The sequence below is a fragment of the Salvelinus fontinalis genome, chromosome 28 (genome assembly GCF_029448725.1).
Source record: "Salvelinus fontinalis isolate EN_2023a chromosome 28, ASM2944872v1, whole genome shotgun sequence".
Lineage (NCBI taxonomy): Eukaryota > Metazoa > Chordata > Actinopteri > Salmoniformes > Salmonidae > Salvelinus > Salvelinus fontinalis.
Genome location: NC_074692.1, coordinates 18,122,930 through 18,143,406, shown reverse-complemented (window position 1 = coordinate 18,143,406; position 20,477 = coordinate 18,122,930). Strand labels below are relative to the sequence as shown.

Sequence of the window (20,477 nt, the reverse complement as noted above, 5' to 3'; positions counted from 1 at the left end):
ACCAATAGAGGACAGGCAAATTAATACACAGGTCTCAGAACAGCCAGCAAAATTCTGCATTCTGACATACACATAGGAAAATTGCTCTAAGTCGAGTTTTGTTTCACCCACAGATATAATTCAAACGGTTTTAGAAACTACAGAGTGTTTTCTATCCAATAGTAATAATAATATGCATATTGTACGAGCAAGAATTGAGTACGAGGCCTTTTTGAAATGGGCACCTTTTATCTGGCTACTCAATACTGCCCCTTGAGCCCAAAGAGGTTTTTAAGCTGCATCACTACGCCTTGTTCACCCGCCACCTCAATGCCAACGGAGAGGAACTACGATATGGGGAATTGAGAGCTTCTCGCTGTGAAGATTTGCGTTGGAGGAATGGAGGCACTGGCTGAAGGGGTGGAACTTCCGTTCACTGTGTGGACCAACCACAAAAACCTGTAATATCCCCGCACCGCCAAGCACCTCAACTCCAGGCTAGCGAGATGGTCCCTGCTGTTTACCTGGTTCAACTTTTCCCTCTCTTACCGGCCGGGGTCCAAGAACATCAAGCCGGATGCCCTGTCTTGCCACTATAGCCCCACGGTTACCACCCTGGAGCCCAAGACCATCCTTCCTACCTCGTGCCTGGTGACGGCACTCTGCTGGGGTATAGGGAAACAGGTCTGGGAGGCGCAGCACCCACTTCATTCCTCTCCCCAAACTACCCCGCCAAGGAGATGGCCCAGCTCATGGTGCAGCACGTCTTTCGGATCCATGGACTGCCCGTGGACATGGGGTCCTCAGTTCTCGTCCCGGTTCTGGAAGGCGTTCTGCACCCTCATTGGGTCGTCGGCCAGCCTGTCCTCTGGGTTCCACCCCGAGTCCAATGGCGAGTCGGTGCTAGCCAACAAGGACCACGAGACTACTCTGCGCTGCCTGATCTCCGCCAACCCCACTACCTGGAGCTAGCAGCTTGGTGGCATACACCCGCAACACCCTTCCCTGCCATTTGAGTGTTCCCTTGGGTATCAGCCATCAGACCCCGGCTCCCCGGTATCATCTTGGGCAGAAGGTATGACAGAAGGTATATCGACCCGAGATCTGCCTTTCCGGGTGGAATCCCGCAAACCTTCCCCCCGGGTTTATCTGCCCATTTCCCATCTCTAAAAGAATTAGCCCCTCTGATGCCCCTCTGATGTCTTCTGTTGCCCCGTACCCTTCGTATACACCCCACTTTTCATGTGTCCAGAGTTAAACCCATGTCTCACAGCCCTTTGTCTCCTGTTTCCAGGCACACCCCTCTCCCTCGTCTCATCGACGGCCAACCGGCATACACGGGGAGGTGTCTCCTGAAGGTTTGACCTCGGGGCAGGGGTTTCCAGTTCCTGGTTGACTGGGAGGGTTATGGCCCGGAGGAGAGGTGCTGGGTCCCCGCCAGGGACAACCTGGATCCAGGCTTCATAGTGGATTTCCAACACTGACACCCCGGTCAAACAGGTATGCGTCCAGGTAGGACTCCAGGTGGTGCCCCTAGAGGGGGGGATACTGTCATTCCCTGATCTGTTTCACCTGTCTTTGTGATTGTCTCCACCCCCTTCCAGGTGTTGCCCATCTTCCCCATTATCCACTGTGTATTTATACCTGTATTCTCTGTTTGTCTGTTGCCAGTTTGTTTGGTTTCGTCAAGCCTACCAGCGTTTTCCCCTCTGTTCCTGTCTCTTTATTGTTCCCGGTTTTGACCTTTTCTGCCTGCCCTGACACTGAGCCTGCCTGCCATCCTGTACCTTTGCCCCACCTATCTGGATTACTGACCCCTGCCTGCCCTTGACCTGTCTTTTGCCTGCCCCTGTTGGATTAATAAACTGTTGTTAATTCGACGTTGTCTGCATCTGGGTCTTACCTTGAAACATGATAACCACAAAAGTTATTTTATTTTATGTGCCATGTTATCACGCGCAGCCTTTTATCCACAACAAGTATATTTGATGGAAACACATCTTTGGTGGGAAAATGTGCATATTGTTTTTATGGAGATTTTCAAATATACTCGTGAAAATCTGTCGCCAATCGGATGGAAATGTAGCTAGTGATTTACGACTGTCAATGCAGTGCGTTGATTTTGAGAGAGATTCTACAAAACCAGTTGATTTAATTTGATTTATAGTTTCTTGACAAGGGGAATACCACTGTACAATTTGGAAGAGAAAGTTAAAATTTGTGAAATGCTCACCCCATAAAAAAATGTCACTGTTTTTATAAAAGAAACATTTGATTTGTTAGTTAATTATTTTTTCGTATCTCATATAAACTGCTTAAATAAAGTGTATGTCAGTAAGAAATTCACTATGGCGTGTATGTCTTCTATGTCTGACTTAAGCAGGTCTAGCACAACACATGAAATGTCAAAAGATTAGAGACAAATCAGCTTGTTTGAGATATCATGCAAAGGGAAATCAGCATTCCAATGCCAGACAGATGTAACCTTGCATGTTCAGACATCGGTCAGCACACTAGAATTGACTAGGCAAATACAGTGCGAAAGTAGGTAACATCATTCACATACTTTTTACAGCGAAGGAACACACACATTCCTACCGTGTATCCACTATAATGATAATGGAGTGAAATGTCCGTTTTATTTCATGAATGATCATATACCACATTCAAGTCTAATAACATATCTAAGCACATAACAGGTGTGGTGGTCCCATTTTCCCCCATGTAAACATGTTGTCATACAAAATATGGTGAAACATCATTACATTCATGTTCTATTAAATCACCTGTATTAATTGTAAATTGACAGTCATTGGTTCAAAAACAAGAACTTTGAACTCTTTTTGATAAACATGTTCCTAAACCTGGCCACTCATTTTTTCATGATGAAATATTTTATGGAGAGGTGGGATATTACCCGTGAGAAATATATTACAGTGCACATATCAGCAACTATTTTAGGAAATGTTAAATCGACGACAGGCTACATGAGAAGAACTGCATGTGAAATCCATTAGGGATTTAAGAATGAACAAGCTCCCCTGACAACGATTTCGCAATGTAATCTCTTTTTAACAGTTTTGGTCACACACCTCCCCAGAGGTCCATCATCCAGCAGTCTTTATCTGGCATTAGCCAATGAACGGGATTATCAGACAGGAGGTAACTAAGTGTGGTCCGGCCTCTCCACTGTGTGGACGCACGGGGAAAGGGCAATTCACTTACTGTCAGATCACTCACTGGCTCTGTCGGGTCACAGTTACCAGACCAAATCAGAGCTGTAAATTAGCCTAAACTACAGTTGTAGTTAGATAACCATAATGCCCCAAATATACACGCTGGCATCTTATTTGCGTTGTCTATTGTGATCTTAATGAAATACTGCAATAGTTATTAGTGAATTTACTAACTTCTTATATTTCTGTACAGAACATGAGATTATTTCGTTTAATTATCACCAATTCCCCGGACCGCATGGTTGGCAGGAATAAACTGTTGCGCAAATGTTGATGTTTTTGCATCATTTGTAGCCCAGTTGCTTCGATAGGGCTGTATATAAATGTTGTCCAGTGGGCGACCTTCTCCAGTTGTGAGTGTGGTGTCCAACCTGTTAGCTAGCACAAGGAAGTTTATATTGGGACCGTTGAATCTGCACAGCTGCTCCTATAAGGCGTTCAGGCTTTGTTCCTTTGCGTACGGCCTTGGGTAGCATCGCTCTCCGCCGAACATCATTTTGGACCCCCTTTTATTCCAAAGGAATTCGTTAATCATCTACGGAATATCTTGGATCAAGGTATGGACAAAAATATAATGGCTCTGGTTGATAATTTTAATATTTAATTTAAACATACACTGAGTGTACAAAACATTAGGAACACCTTCCTAATATTGAGTTGCACCCCTTTTGCCCTCAAAACAGCCTCAATTTGTCGGGACATGGACTCTACAAGGTGTCGAACGCGTTCCACAGGGACGCTGGCTCATGTTGACGCCTATGCTTCCCACAGTTGTGTCAAAACTGTTGAGCGTGAAAAACCCAGCAGCGTTACAGTTCTTGACACAGTAAAACTGGTGCGCCTGGCACCTACTAAAATACCCGGTTGAATTGCACACATACACAATCCATATCTCATTTGTCTCAAGGCGAACAAATCATTCTTTAACCTGATTCCTCTCCTTCATCTATACTGATTGAAGTGGATTTAACAGGTGACATCAATAAGGGATCACAACTTTAGTCTGGATTCACCTAGTCAGTCTATGTCATGGACAGAGCAGGTGTTCCTAATGTTTTGTAATCTCGGTACACCATTATTTTGTATTTATTAAATTTACCGATGAGCACGTCTGAGGTCTAAACCGTTCCATTGAGAACGGTCCGACCAGTGCAAGTGATGTAGCAACAATCTTATCAGATGAGGATGTTCTTGTTGGACAGAGGGTCTAATTATGTTTTTTTTCCTCTCCCTCCCTAAAGTGTCCACTCCATTTTCGGATGGGCAGTGCGCTCCTCCTCTCAAACACTGACAAATTAACACAGCAGCAGTGATTGGAGAGGAACAGCGCGCCCGGGAAATAAGTGCTAAGCGCCGGACTTGCGGATAACACATTCTTGGGCACTTTTTTACGCATGGTAGTAACTGGAATTGTAAAGATATTAACTGATTCTTTTTCTATTTCATGGAGTTAAAACCTTGTTTATTAAGGTAATGTTTTGTATTGTTATTAATATCATTTATATTAGTTAATTACGCTTTTTATTAGGGTTTGTTGAAATTGTTGAAATCCTCAAGAAGTTTCATTTGAATTAAAACATCCAGGTACTATGCTTTAGAATGTGTTATAAACATTAATGAGCCTTCATGATGACCTTTCCAAGGCTTATCATATTGTGTTTCTCTATTTGCCTATATCTTGTCTTGGAACAGGGATACAATAATAATCTAGAGCGACAAGTTACATTTTCAGATGTTTTAATTTGAGCATCGTTTGCGGATGATAGCCTCATTGGACAACACAGTTAAATACGTGCAGCTTTTGTAGGCAACGTTGCCTTGTCCGTGTAGCCTAACTCAAAGTTTGTCCACATTTGAAGAATAAATGTTGTATTATTCTGTAGACTGTGTAGCCTGATAGGTGAAACCGTTCCACTCAGTTACGCGCCACCTTTCTGAAAGTTTATATTCTAATGATATTGGTCATATCAAGTCCTTAATAAATGTAAGCAACATTGACATAGGGTAGCCCACAGCTGTTTTCTATATATAGCGTAGTGGGAAAGGTTGACAATTAAAATAACCTCTGTTTCACAGTTCAAACTCGTAGCAAGGCGCATTTTATAGTGACATACAGTACTAGCTGCTTGATAATGGCAACCCCTCTCTTATCCTCATATGCGCATACAAACACCTGTAACCAATTACACACCCGTCGGGTGACGCTAATGCAGTATTCTTATATTATTCACCCAGCATGACTGCATTTCATTTCCCAAAACACTGAGAAACCTATTGAGGATTTCAACAATTGTATAAACTACATGCTTGCCCATATGCGCTTTTATGCACACGCGGAGAACGAATAACACACACTACGTAAGCCTATTTGTGAATTCATGCACAGTGTAAACGGTTATCTAAAAAATAGTATAATTTGTAAAAGAAGGCTATCCCAAATTATGGCGCTCTATACACTGGTTAATGAGACAGTAGGCATAATCTCGTCCACCTAGCCGGCTCTCTCTAGCAATTTTGCCTTGGAATAAGGCTAATGATATAGAGAAATCGATGACAGAACGCGATGCCGTGCTACAGACAGACAGATTACATATTGATACATAGACTACAGCTCACTGACTACCCCCTCCCCTCTAAAAAATAAAATAAAAAGACAAGTCGCCTTTTTCTTTCGATGACTCTTCTTTTTAGGGTTGAGTGTATTGATTCACCTCTAGACTCGTATCACTAAATAACATGTCACATAGAGTTAACCCGCCCTGAACTCTCCCACAATCCACTCAAAGAGTGATATCAGATAAATGTGTTTCTTTAACCTTTTAAATTGTGTTTACATAGCAGGGGTGCAAATGAGGCCACTCACAGGCACTCTTCAGCCTCCCCATTTTTCCCACACGTTTGTGACTTGACTCCACAGGAGGCTAACTCCATGGGGTTCTCAAATCTCACCACCCACGCATTCGGAGTAGAGAGACCCCGGACGCTCGTTCTGGGCTGTAGAATGACACTGCATCCAATTTCCCCCTATCAGGATTCCCTTATCATCCAGCTAGCTTCGCCACTCACTTCTGAATGTGCTGACATGGCAATCTTATGGAATCACCACTGTAATGAATGTGTATTTTGCCCACTTGGGTCTTGCTAGACCTTATAACTATAATTTAATGCATTGTGTTTTCATCCCACCTTCAGGCTCAAGATGATACTGAATGTAAAACATATCCTGTGGTTATACTGCCTGTGTCAAACTGTATCTGGGCTTGGTAAGTGTAGCCTACTAATAATACTACTAATACTACTACTACTACTACTCTCTCTCTCCCTCTCTCTCTGGGTGTTTTGCAAGTGGTCAGACACAACTTTTTGACCCCCAGTCAATTGCAAACTATTGTGTTGTACTGGTTTCCACTCTGTAATCATTGCTGTTACAACTCCATGTCTCACAGCAGTAAGGTTTCACCCCGGTCTTCAAGTAACGCAGACTGCACCAAGTCCGTGACCGTGAGGCCCTCAGCCCTGCTAGCCTAGCAGGGTAAGGTCAGCCCTGTGCTAGGCAACAGTTGGCAGCTAGAGCCTCAGGTCCTTGGCCCTGTCTCTGGGTACAGACAGGACACCTTTCAAGCCCAGGTCCCAGTCTAGATTCAGCTAAAACAGCTGGATTCACATCTCAGCCCTAATAAGTCCCTCTGTTTAGAGCCCTGGCTCCACACCATTTCCAAAACATTCAGAACATTGTTGCTCAGAGCGTTTGTCTATTCCCTCCAATGGGATAATCCTGTTCCGGTGGCCTAGGGTGATTCAGCCTGTTGCTCTGACATTGTGTCTGGCGTTGTGAGGGTGTGCACTGTGTGTAGTGTGGCTCTAACTGGCACATAGACCGAGACTGGGAGTCACTTTGTGTGGATAACTTTATACAAAGGAATAGTTCAAGATAGGGAATTGTGAATAACCTTGCTCCAGAGGACTGTTTGCCTGTCTGACCTGCTACCTGAAAGTGTTTTCCCAACTCCAGTACTCGAGTACCCCAAAAAGCACACATTTTTGTTGCCCCAGACAAACTCACCTAATTCAACTCATTGAGGGCTTAATGATTAGTTGACAAGTTGAATCAGGTGTGCTTGTCCGGGGGCAACACAACAAATGTGTGCTGTTGGGGGTAATCGAAGACTGGAGTTGGGAAACACCGGTCTAGAATGATCAGATGCGGTGCTAATTTCACAGGCATTATCTGAACCCGGGTCTCACACAGGAGAATCCAACTTCTTGACCGTTAGACTTTGGGCAGAGGGCCAACAGTAGTTTTGAAGTCGCAGGCATGGCTACCCATCATGAGACTACGAGCAACCATGTACCTGACTCACGTCCTCTACATTTACCCTACATTCTCCATTGAAAGTGCTTCTTAGTCTGACTAGGCATAATCTGTGTTTGGGAAACCAGACGATCTTTGTTGGTCTTATGGTTCAGGACAAGTTGGATAGTTGTGGAACAACTTTTAAGGATGCAGACATGCCTTTCCTGTTCAACCTCTATTTTGTGGGTGGGGAACACTATTTTATGTATACCCTTTTTCTATACAGCACATTCTGTATATACAGTATTTCACTGGAAGGCTCCCCACCCATAATTTTGAGGATGATGATTGACTTCCCAAGGGCCAGTTTGGTACAATGATCCATGTTTTTCTATATAGTCTTGGAGTAAATGTAACACCCTCTGTGTATGTTATTGAATGAGAAGTTTATAGCAAAATTGCAATTCCCTTGAAAGTAACACATTACATTAAGTTGCCCCTATTAATATTTAACTACACAGTAATAACTGTAGTAACAACATAGTAGTTACATCAGTGTTTCTATGTAATTACATGTAGTACGGTTGTGCCTCTATCAGTTATTACACAACTGGAACAGGGAATATGTAATTACACATCCAAATGTTATTCCACATGTGTAATTACTGATAGCGCTACAACTTTATTACCATGTAATTACATAGAATCTTGTTCAACTCTTTTGACTCATCACATACTGTACTTTGCTGCTACTGTTCATTATCTATGCTGTCACCTAGTCACTAGTCAAGATTGATACATTGTAAGCACAATGTGATTGAAATAGTTATACATATTTATCTCCTGTCTCCAAATTTCTCCTGGTCAGCCTATTATCTGCAAAGGTTGTTACATTGTGACGACATAGTCATCATAAAGGTGAAACCACTGGGTTTCACTTTACATTAAGTCGCTTGCTCCTGGGTAGGTACATGTACGTGATAGACGCAAGTATGTAACTACAATGTTCTTACATTACACTTGATTCGGTATAGCCTTTGAGCCAGGTCATAACATAGAAATAAAGAAATAGAAAATGACCGGTAGTTAATGACAGGGTATGCCTTGTTGCAATTTTTGTTGCCAGGTCTTAGCCTATTTATCAAACCTGCTATTAAGTTTCAAGTTTTAATGTCATGCACACAAGTACAGTGAAATGCCATTCTTGCACGCTCTAAACCCAACAATGCAGTAATCAAAATCAATGTAGTACTACAAATATCATAAGGTAGAGCAAAAACACATGACTAGGGCTGTTGCGGTGACCGTATTACTGCCACACAGGCGGTCACGAGTCATGAAGGCAGTCAAATTGCATGTGACCCTTCATTCATGATAATTCGGCTTCTCCAAGATCTGATCCTGCTGATGGTCTTTAGTAGCCTACCAAACTTGCTAACTGCCTGGATATTCAGCACTCTATGTATCCTCTAATCACTCTGGCTTCAAAGAAAATGTGTTCGAAAATCGAATCAAACACTTCATAAGAGCCCATGAGCTCATGTTGAGCAACATTTCTATTGGCTATGCAATTGCTCCAGAAAACATAGTGATGGCCTGTACTAAAAAGAGGAGGATCCCATCAGCTTTCTATAGGCTAGGCCTACTATATTTATTTCTCAACTTTCCTAATATTTAGCACATAGTTTATCTTTACAACAGGAGTATAGCCTACCTGTCACGCCGTGACCATAGAGAGCTTTTTATTCTCTATGTTGGTTAGGTCGGGGTGTGACTAGGGTGGGTCATCTAGTTGATTATATTTCTATGTTGGCCTGGTATGGTTCCCAATCAGAGGCAGCTGTTTATTGCCGTCTCTGATTGGGGATCATATTTAGGCAGCCATTTCCTCTTTGTCGTTTGTGGGATCTTGACTTTGTATAGTTGCCTGTGAGAACTATTGTAGCTTCACGTTTCGTTTTGTAATTCAATGTTTTTTCTTTGAGTTTCTCTTGAAAATAAAGAGAATGGAAACATACCACGCTGCATCTTGGTCCACTCCTTATAACGATCGTGACACTACCTGACTGGTATGAAAATGAACCACTGGAAAAGCGTCTTCTATTCGCTATTTTAGTACTTAAATGATATGTATTTCTTCCTGTTGTCCCTGTTTCAAGATAGGTGCATGATAATGGTCCATTCCAAGTCAAAACACATTTCACACATACAGTACCAGTCAAAAGTTTGGAAGTGCCTCCACAATCACCCCGACCTTAACCCAATTGAGATGGTTTGGGATGAGTTGGACTGCAGAGTGAAGGAAATGCAGCCAACAAGTAAGTGCTCAGCATATGTGGGAACTCCTTCAAGACTGTTGGAAAAGCATTCCAGGTGACTACCTCTTGAGGCTGGTTGAGAGACTCACAAGTGTGCAAAGCTGTCATCAAGGCAAAGGGTGGCTACTTTGAAGAATCTAAAATGTAAAATGTATTTTGATTTGTTGAACACTTTTTTGGTTACTACATGATTCCATATGTGTTATTTTATAGTTTTGATGTCTTCACTATTATTCTACAATGTATAAAATAGTAAAAATAAAGAAAAACCCTTGAATGAGTAGTTGTGTCCAAACTTTTGACTGGTACTGTATATTATTTAGTATATGTAAAGGCAAGATTAAATCAAGAATAGTCTGATGGGTGACAATATTAGCCTATATATTATCACTTGTGAATGAAGCCCAACATAAGAAACTGAAGTCACAAACGGGACTTTTTCAAATCATAGCAACACGTGTTGCTACCATGCTGTGTTATCATGTGCAGCTGCCATGCTATGTTGTCATCTTAGGTCTCTCTTTATGTTGTGTTGTCTCTCGTTGTAGTGGTGTGTGTTTTGTCCTATATTTTTATTACATGTATTTATATTTTTTAACCCAGCCCCCAGCCCGGCATGAGGCCTTTTTGCTTTTGGTAGGCCGTCATTAAGCACATTCCTTTTCTTTACAAGGGGTTTAGAGCATAACTGGCATACATAAGCAGTGTGTGAGTTTCAAGTTTGGGGAAGATCATTTTCACCATAAAAATGCACCTTTATAATAAAAGCATCACATGCATATCCGCATTTGCGGTCACTTTTGATAATGGTGTTTTCACGCTAATTGAACATTCGTGTTTATAGCCTACTGCCATGTGCGCATTGCTGCGCTTATAATGTGAAGAAATATCCTGATAGTTTATGAACATTAAGCTAAATGTTCTGATCTGTTGCTTCAGCCACATTGCGTAAAAAAGGTATTTTGATGCTAGTGGTTGTATTAATTTGGGATCTATTGCATCCCACAAATGTCCCAGACTATGTAAGGAATATGTATTTCTTGCACAGAATAGAATAGGTCAACTGTTGTACTATCGGGGATAGTAGATTGACGTACTCTAGTGATTTTGCTGTTCGTTAGGCCTACTCATCTTGTTGGCTGACAAAAAGTAAATGTGGGCAGTTCTTCCAATATCTTCAATATGCACCTCGGAATTAGACAAGAATGTGTGCAGTTGCGTCCCCTATGTGTCTGTCTTCACTTGTAGCCTGTGAGAAAGACCTGATCACGTGATGGAGAGTCATGTGAGTGAGAGGTGCTTAGGAGCGTGCAGCACTCAGGGAGAAGGGCTCAACGCAGCACTACGGGCCAAGTGCACAACGGCCACTGGCTTCAAAAGGCATGGATTTTTGTGCTGTACGGCCACAAAGGGGATGACGCCGTGAAATTCGAGGCACTATCAAGTTCTTGTCGAATTGTGAATTGTGTCCCAATCTCCACTCTCACTTCCTGTTTATCCAGATTAAATGATCATTGATGCTTGGTTAATACAAAATCCTCATCGTCTAAACTATGGGTCAAGTTACCACCTTTTTAGCCTTCTCGGTGGCTCATGGTGTATCAGGAATATGGCTCCCACAATCAGACAGCTCAGGACGACCAGCACTCCTGTAAAGCTCCACCCTCTCCCAGAGAACACATCATCAGCCAGAGGCCAAGCCACACTTTCACTTCTATGAACGCTCACAGCGGGGAAAGGTCGGGTATAAGGAATCTTCAGTAGAGAGTTGGCCCCCGTACCCTGTTGGTTCCGGTTATGCTCCTACCCCTGTGATTGTTCGACAGTGTCAGTGTGTCTTACCCTGCTACAATGTGTGATACGACCCCAGGTAGCTCTTTCAGCTATTCTCACCGAGAAGGCTGTCGCCAGGAGTACTTGGTATGGCCCCTCCCAACGGGGCTGCACTCCACCTATTCAACTCATTGACTGGACTGCGTGAATCACCTTCTCCTGTAATTCACATGTAGTGCATAAAATCTTGGACATACAGGTTTGGTTAACAAACAATTTCTCATTTATTCTATCTGATTATATCTTCAACTTCAACTTACTTGTTCTGGTCCCTAACTCTGTCATTCTATTTGTTCTATCTGATTAGCTAGAATTTCATAACAATTTTTAAAATTATTTTTAACTTCTCTGGTGCAGGTGGGACGCAAACGTCCCACCGGCCAATAGCCAGGGAAAATACAGCGCGCCATATTCAAATAACATGATATAAAAATCAAACTTTCATTAAATCACACATGGAAGATACCAAATGAAAGTTACACTCGTTGTGAATCCAGCCAACATGTCAGATTTCAAAAAGGCTTTTTGGCTAAAGCATAAGATGCTATTATCTGATGATAGCACAACAGTAAACAAAGAGAGTAGCATAATTCAACACTGCAAGCACGACACAAAACGCAGAAATGAAATATAAATCATGCCTTACCTTTTACGAAATTCTTTTGTTGGCACTCCAATATGTCCCATAAACATCACAAATGGTCCTTTTGTTCGATTAATTCCGTCAATATATATCCAAAATGTCAATTTATTTGGACCGTTTCATCCAGAAAAACACAGCTTCCAACTTTCGCCAAGTCACTACAAAATATATCAAAAGTCACATGTAAACTTTACCTAAACATTTCAAACTACTTTTGTAATTCAACGTTAGGTATTTTTAAACGTTAATAATCGATCAATTTGAAGACGGGATGATCTGTGTCAATACAAAAAGAAAACAAACTGACGCAACTTTTTTCGTAACGTGACTCTCTCAAAAAATGTACTTCATGTGACCCTCATTTACGATAGCCCTACTTCTTCACTACACAAAGGAATAACCTCAACCGATTTCCAAGGACTGGTGACATCCAGTGGAAGCGGTAGGAACTGCAAGCAAGTCCATTAGAAATCTGGTGTCTCTAAGAAACCTCATTGAACAGACAGTGACATCAAAAAAATACAAATTCTGAATGGTTTGTCCTCAGGGTTTTGCCTCCTACATAAGTTCTGTTATTCTCACAGACATGATCCAAACAGTTTTAGAAACGACAGAGTGTTTTCTATCCAAATCTACTAATAATATGCATATCTTATATTCTGGGGATGAGTAGCAAGCAGTTGAAATTTGGCATGCTATTTTTCCGAAAGTAAAAATGCTGCCCCCTGCCCTCAGGAAGTTAAGTAGGTCTTTCCTGACCTGCTCTACCTCCTACTCCACTATCCCCCATTTTGATACATGGCTGGCCCATGTATCAATATTACTGAGTTCCCAAATATCGTTCTTCTAAAATGCTCCTAACTTTTCCCATTTTGGAATCTCTTTCACTGGTACACTTGGGCTGACAATCTTTCAATATAGTTATGTCTATGTTGAACTCCCTCTTTAAACAACTGCTTTAATGGCTGTGGTTTAAAACCGGCCTTTTTCGCTTCCGCATCTGCTTCCTGTTGCCGCAGCTAATACTGTCACTGCCCTTCGTGTGGGCCTCACACTTACTTACAAATAGACTTACAAATAGCTAACTTTTCTAGACAATTCCTTAATGGGGGCTCTAAGCCGACTTTTCTTCAGTATCTCTGTATCAATACTAACTCCCTCTTTTTAGTGTCGGTCTGTGTGTGAGTGTGGTTTTCCACCAGCTCTCTTAGCTTCCTCATCAGCCAGTCTATTACCAATGCTGACGCTGTCCATGCCTTTAGTATGTGCTTCACATTTACAAATTGCTACCTTTTTTGGTAATAAAACTGCCTCTAGTAAATTCAAGATGAGCTGCGCATGGGTAATGGGTTTACCCGCTGTGGTAACCATGCCCCTGTCTCTCCACTGAGCTGCAAATACATGAACTGTGTTAAAAGCATAAGCACTATCAGTATGTATCGTAATGCATTTACCCATTCGCCAACTCACAAGCCCTGGTAAGGACAACAATTTCAGCTTGTTGAGCCAAGTAATATTTTGTAAAGCTTCAGCTACCAAGACCTCAGTGAGAGTCACAACTGCATAACCAGTAGCATTGGAGCCATCTGGGTTCTTTCTGGAAGATCCATCAACAAACATAGTTATTTCAGCATCTGGCGAAGGAAAATCAGTTAGATCTGGTCTGAGGGAAACTACTTTCTTCGTCTCCGCTACACAGTCATGGGGACACCCATCGGTGGCTATAGGAATTAGAGTGGAGGTGTTCAAAGTAGTACATCGCTCAATTGTTCGTTTTGGCATATTTAACAAAATAATCATACAAGACAAATGTCTAGCCGGTGACATGTAGGCCATTTTATGTTCTAACAATGGGATTGAGACGGCATGTGGTACACTCAGTGTCAAATCATGCTAAAGTACTAAAGAGGCTGAGTCCTCCACAGCCACCACTGACTGCAAACATAGGGGCATTGCTTGCGCCACCTCATCAAGACGGGAGGAATAATAGGCCACTGGCTTATTCTTCCCTCCGTGTTTCTGAGTCAACACTGATGTCATGAACCCCTCCCTGCAATCCACAGTCTGTGTGAATTCACGGTCATACCTAGGAAATGCCAGAACAGTGTCAGATATCAATAACGGTTTAATTGTCACAAACTGTTTCTCTGCCTCGCTTGTCCATACAATGCTGTATTTTGCTGTCAAAACCTTACCATAGATCAAATCACTAAGTAACCCTGTATACCTTGGTCTGCTAAAAAGAGGAATTGAGCAAGAGTATCAACTTTACAGCCCTCCCGTGAGGTATTTTACAACAGAATATCATCCACGTATATAAAAATGTTGCTTACACCTGGAAGATCAAATTTAATTTTCTTTCCCATTGCTGTCAATACCAGATATGGTTTCAAATATTGACTAACTGTCTCACTGTCTCCCTGTTTTCACTAATGCATTTTATAGAACTCAACATTTCTATGTAGTAATCTATAAGATAATTATATAGTTCAACTAAATTATCCCGATACTCTCAATGATCCTGGATCACAACAGATGCCATATTTCCTTGTCATATTTCTACCATTTAAATCCAAATCTTCAAATGATTAGATAAAGACAAAATACTGCTAAACATAGTATATGTTGTCTGTACTAATGAAATCTCTCCTTCAGGAGTCCACTGTATTTTATCTAACAATAACCTGGGTTAATCGTAATCTTATCAGTCTCATCAATAATTTAATATATGTTGCATAGTATGGGATACATTATCTACAGTAATTTACCATCCCTAAGAACTGCAACATATTTCTGTTCATAATTAAATTTAACCTGGGTTAATCGTAATCTTATCAGTCTCATCAATAATTTAATATATGTTGCATAGTATGGGATACATTATCTACAGTAATTTACCATCCCTAAGAACTGCAACATATTTCTGTTCATAATTAAATTTAACGCTTATAAAATCACTATTTTTCTACCTTCATCGTTTTTCTTTCTCTGCCCTGTTGGCTTAAAATATGTCCTAAATACTTAACATGAGTCTACCATAATTAAAACGTATCCTAACTAATTGTCTCACCGTATTCATCTAAGAAAATATAATACACTATAATATTCATTTCACCGCCTTGTTGTATTAAAATACCTTAAACTCAGTATTACCAATAACCTTAGAACCTCCATCCAAATGGCTTTCCAATGAGGCTGATCAGACCACAATGGAAAGTTATGATAGTCATATCACCACTTCAAAGAAGTGTTCCTTACTATATTAAACACATTTTTTTATTATTGTTAAGTAGACATTTTCTGCATGTTGTACCCCAGGTTCCCAGAACATCCCTTTATCAAAAGAATTCCTGTGTTTAATTTAAACTCAGAAAATAAAAACTTCAAAAATTCCATGTAACTCCCTCTCTGCTCTCGCTTTCGTTGCCTCTGTCTCTCTCTTTACACTTGCCTTTCTGCTGCTACTACCTCTCTCTCTTTCTCCTTCTTACCTCCCTTCTCTGTGGTTTCTGTTTGCAATCGCGGTGATTATGGCCCTTTTTATCACAATGTTTACAAGGTGTTTCACATTCTCTAGCGAAATGTCCGTCTTTATTACAATTGAAACATTTTGTGTCCTTTTTATTTTCCCTTGCCTTCCTCTCTCTATCCCGATTGTTGCACCTTACCTTCTCCTTAGTTGAATTACAATTTAGGTAGTTGTGCCCAACTCTAGTGCAATGTTTACATGGTGCCTCACAATCTCTAGCAAAATGACCCGGTTTGAAAACGTTAAAGCATCTATCTTCCCCTTTGTTTTGACTGTCTCTATCCACTTTCCTTGACTTTTTCTAGGGCAGCTAGCCCTATCCTTTCCTCCTCCTGCTTGCTAATTTTATCTTCCTTCTTTTTCTTTTCTCCCTCTGCTCTTTTCCTGGCTTCCGAAAGCCAGACCCTAGCTGTGTTCAACCCTTGTTTACTCAGCTTCTTCACATCCTTTCCATATTCCTTATGTATTTGTTTTATAAGCGATTGTAGCTTTTCCACATCCAAACGTCCCTCAAATTCATGATTTTACCCCAATTTTTGAACGAAATCAATGTTTCTTTTATCTCTCTGTTTCATGAAGTGCCTATCTCCGGGACCTCTTTTGAGGATTTGCTACCCATGTTTATTAAATCCTTGCCTTTCCTAGTCACTATGGTATTTATCACTATCTATGTGTATGTATTTCTATGGTCTATGTATGTATTATTTAAAACTCTGATCTCTTCTCACACTCTATGGTGTGTGCATCTATGACTGGTCCCTATGGTCTATGTGTGTGCTAGAAAGAGGAACATAGCTTTTTACTGTTATCTGATTACTATAGCTATGTTCTATGGTATTTTCCACACACTCTATGTATATGTAATTTTTAATGTGTGTTTCTCCTTTCTGGAAACTTTATCTATTGACTTTTGATTGGACATTAGATCTCACCCGTATACAATTATAAGCTCATTATAAGCTATTGTTCCTTGGGACTTTCAACGTTAATATCTCATATCTCACTCCCCTAAATTAAGTTTCCCTCTCCTTAATTTAGGATATTCATTTCTTTCAGTATTGGATAGTTTAAGTTATCTCGTTCACATATAATTACCTTCCTTTCTCACCAAGCCTAGTTTATATCTCCACCTATTTTAATATATCTATCGCTACTTCTTATAGTCCCGGACTACTTCCCATATACAGATTAAGGTATTGACTTTATTTAGGTATGTCTTTTGAATTTATTGTTATCCTATTTGTACAAAACGACCGTCCTATCTAACAACACCTACTATATCCCTTCCTTCCTTACGTTATTTTTTATTTGTGGTAGTGCACGTTACCTCAGGTCTTTCCGCACCTGCCGTCCTTCCTATCAATTCTGGTTTAACTACAAAGTAGAAACCTAGTGAATCTGTCTAGAATAATTAAGCACCTATCATTGATTAACTTCTTCTGGCTGCAAGCTCGACGTCGGTACACTTATGACAACAGCCAGCTCAAGTGCAGGGTGCGAAATTCAAAATATATTTGTTAGAAATATTTAACTTTCACACATTAACAAGTCCAATACAGCATTTGAAAGATAAACATCTTGTGAATACAGCCAACATATCCGATTTTTAAAATGTTTTACAGCGAAAACACCACGTATATTTATGTTAGCTCACCACCAAATACAAAAAAGGACAGACATTTTTCACAGCACAGGTAGCATGCACAAAACCAACCTAACTAACCAAGAACCAACCAAACTAACCAAGAAACAACTTCATCAGATGACAGTCTTATAACATGTTATTCAATAAATCTATGTTTGTTCGAAAAATGTGCATATTTGAGCTATAAATCAGTTTTATATTACAGCTACCATCACAGCTACCGTCAGAAATGGCACCGAAGCAGCCAGAGTAATTACAGACACCAACGTCAAATACCTAAATACTCATCATAAAACATTTCTGAAAATACATGGTGTACAGCAAATGAAAGACAGGCATCTTGTGATTCCAGCCAATATTTCCGATTTCTTAAGTGTTTTACAGCGAAAACACAACATAGCATTATATTAGCTTACCACAATAGCCAGAAACACAAGCCATTCCCCAGCAGCAAAAGTTAGCGATCGTAACAAACCAGCAAAAGATATATAATTTTTGACTAACCTTGATAAGCTTCATCAGATGACAGTCCTATAACATCAGGTTATACATACACTTATGTTTTGTTCGAAAATGTGCATATTTAGAGCTGAAATCAGTGGTTATACATTGTGCTACCGTAGCATCTTTTTCCCACAACGTCCGGATATTTTTTTGACACTCACATATTCTGACAAAATAACTATTCATAAACATTGCTAAAAAATACATGTTGTATAGGAAATGATAGATACACTAGTTCTTAATGCAATCGCCGTGTTAGAATTCTAAAAATAACTTCATTACGACATCCAGCTTAGTTATAGCGAGAGAGTACCCAAAATCTGGGCGCAAACGACTATTTCACATGTTCGACAGATATATGAAATAGCATCATAAAATGGGTCCTACTTTTGATGATCTTTCATCAGAATGTTGTACAAGGGGTCCTTTGTCCAGAACAATCGTCGTTTGGTTTTAGAATGTCCTCTTCTCCAGTCAATTAGCACGGAAAGCTAGCAAAGTAGCGCGAAGCTCTCCTTCCTGAACAAAGGCATACAACGCAACACGCCTAACGTCCCGAATAAATTTCAATAATCTAATAAAACTATATTGAAAAAACATACTTTACAATGATATTGTCACATGTATCAAATAAAATCAAAGCCGGAAATATTAGTCGTCTATAACGGCAGCTTTTCAGAAGGCAAAACCAGGTCCCTTCACGCGTTCTCCAGAAAACAGGAAACTGGTGACACGTCATGCCGAGAGCTTTTATTCGACCCCAGATCAAGTTATACACTCCATTTCTTCTCTCACTGCCTGTCGACATCTAGTGGAAGACGTATGACGTGCATCTATACTAATAAATATCAAGGACATTTATAGGCAGGGCCTAGAACAGAGCATCGATTTCAGGTTTTTCACTTGTCAGGAAGTTTGCTGCAAAATGAGTTCTGTTTTACTCACAGATATAATTCAAACGGTTTTAGAAACTAGAGAGTGTTTTCTATCCAATAGTAATAATAATATGCATATTGTACGAGCAAGAATTGAGTACGAGGCCGTTTGAAATGGGCACCTTTTATCCAGGCTACTCAATACTGCCCCTGCAGCCCAAAGAGGTTAACACTTCCTCTTTTAAGTGTAGAAACATCAATTTATCAGACTGGTTAGAATTCTGTTTGTTACAATTCTGCATTAAATATAACAGATCTGCATTAAATGTATACCTTATTTAGTCATTATTCATAAAATTCCCATAACAATGTTACGTGTGTGTTGGAGTGTCAGTGTGCGTGAGCGCGTAGAGGCCTATTCATGTGCATAGAGACAGTGCAAACATTTAAATAAATACAAGGGTCAAACTGTGAAGCCATTTTGTAATCTATTTAGCAGTCTTATGGCTTGGGGATAGATCCCTTCAGGAGCCTGTTTACATGTGGATTTAATGGTAATACAAGCAAGTGGATTTGTAATTACACATTCCATGTTCCAATTGAGTAATAACTGATAGCACTGCAACCTTGTTACCTTGTAATTACATTGTCGTTACTACAGTTATTACTGTGTAGTTACATAGTAGTAGGGGCAACTTAATGTAAAACGTTACCCACTTGACTAATTAAACATCTTTAAAGACTGATTTGAAGTTTGAATAGAATGTTTTACTTTTTATTAAGATCTTGCATAAACACATAGAATAAAAACATAGGTAGTGTGGTCAAAGTGGACAACCTTGAATCAATATAGTGTGTGTTGTTGTTGTCCAGTATCACCCATGCTGATACTGTGCCACAGCTAACATTGTTGTTCTCTGATTCCATTGATTGTGAAAAAACATGCACTTGTTCAGTAACCTATCCATTTTGACTGCCTTACCAAGACTTTTTGTACTTTGTTTCCCAGTCTCCAACACATTAACCATGACGAGGCCCGTGAGTGGCTCCCTCTCGGGGAAGGTAGTTTTGCCGTGCCACTTCTCCACCATACCCACTACCATGCCCGCCACCAACGCCAATGGCACCACCCCCAGCACCGACTACCTGCGCATCAAATGGACCAAAATGGATGGAGAAAAGGAATCCACAGTGCTGGTGGCCCAAAATGGCAAGATTAAAATAGGCTCCACCTACAGGAATCGTGTGTCGGTGCCCAGCCACCCAGAGGATGTGGGGGATTCTTCTCTGACCATGGTGAAGCTCCGAGCCAGCGATGCCGGCACCTACCGCTGTGAGGTCATGTACGGCATCGAGGACACGCAGGACACGGTCAACCTCAATGTCAACGGTTGGTGTCATCTGGTTTATCTTCTGCCTCTTTTCACCGCTGTTATTTACACCTCTCTAAAATGTATAAGAGGTCGAGTGAAGGTTAACCTTATAATAGTATGCCCAGTTCAGTCTTGTGTGCTACGGAATTTTTGTTGTTGTTGGTATGACGCTTATATTTGGCATAACGGTTTTGCTGATGCTTACTTAATCCACCCTCAAAACATTTACAATTATAAGTATAGTCCGT

General features: G+C 40.7%; 1 protein-coding gene across 1 annotated transcript in view; it reads left to right on the top strand.

Annotated features, from left to right (window-relative positions):
• The first annotated feature begins 719 nt into the window (after positions 1-719).
• LOC129825905 (versican core protein-like) overlaps positions 720-20,477 on the top strand; it is a 79,625-nt gene continuing 59,867 nt past the window's right edge. The window contains exons 1-3 of the mRNA XM_055886015.1: positions 720-797; positions 1,274-1,337; positions 19,866-20,246. Of these exons, the coding sequence (XP_055741990.1) occupies positions 720-797; positions 1,274-1,337; positions 19,866-20,246 (523 nt within the window). The remainder of the gene's footprint in view (positions 798-1,273; positions 1,338-19,865; positions 20,247-20,477) is intronic.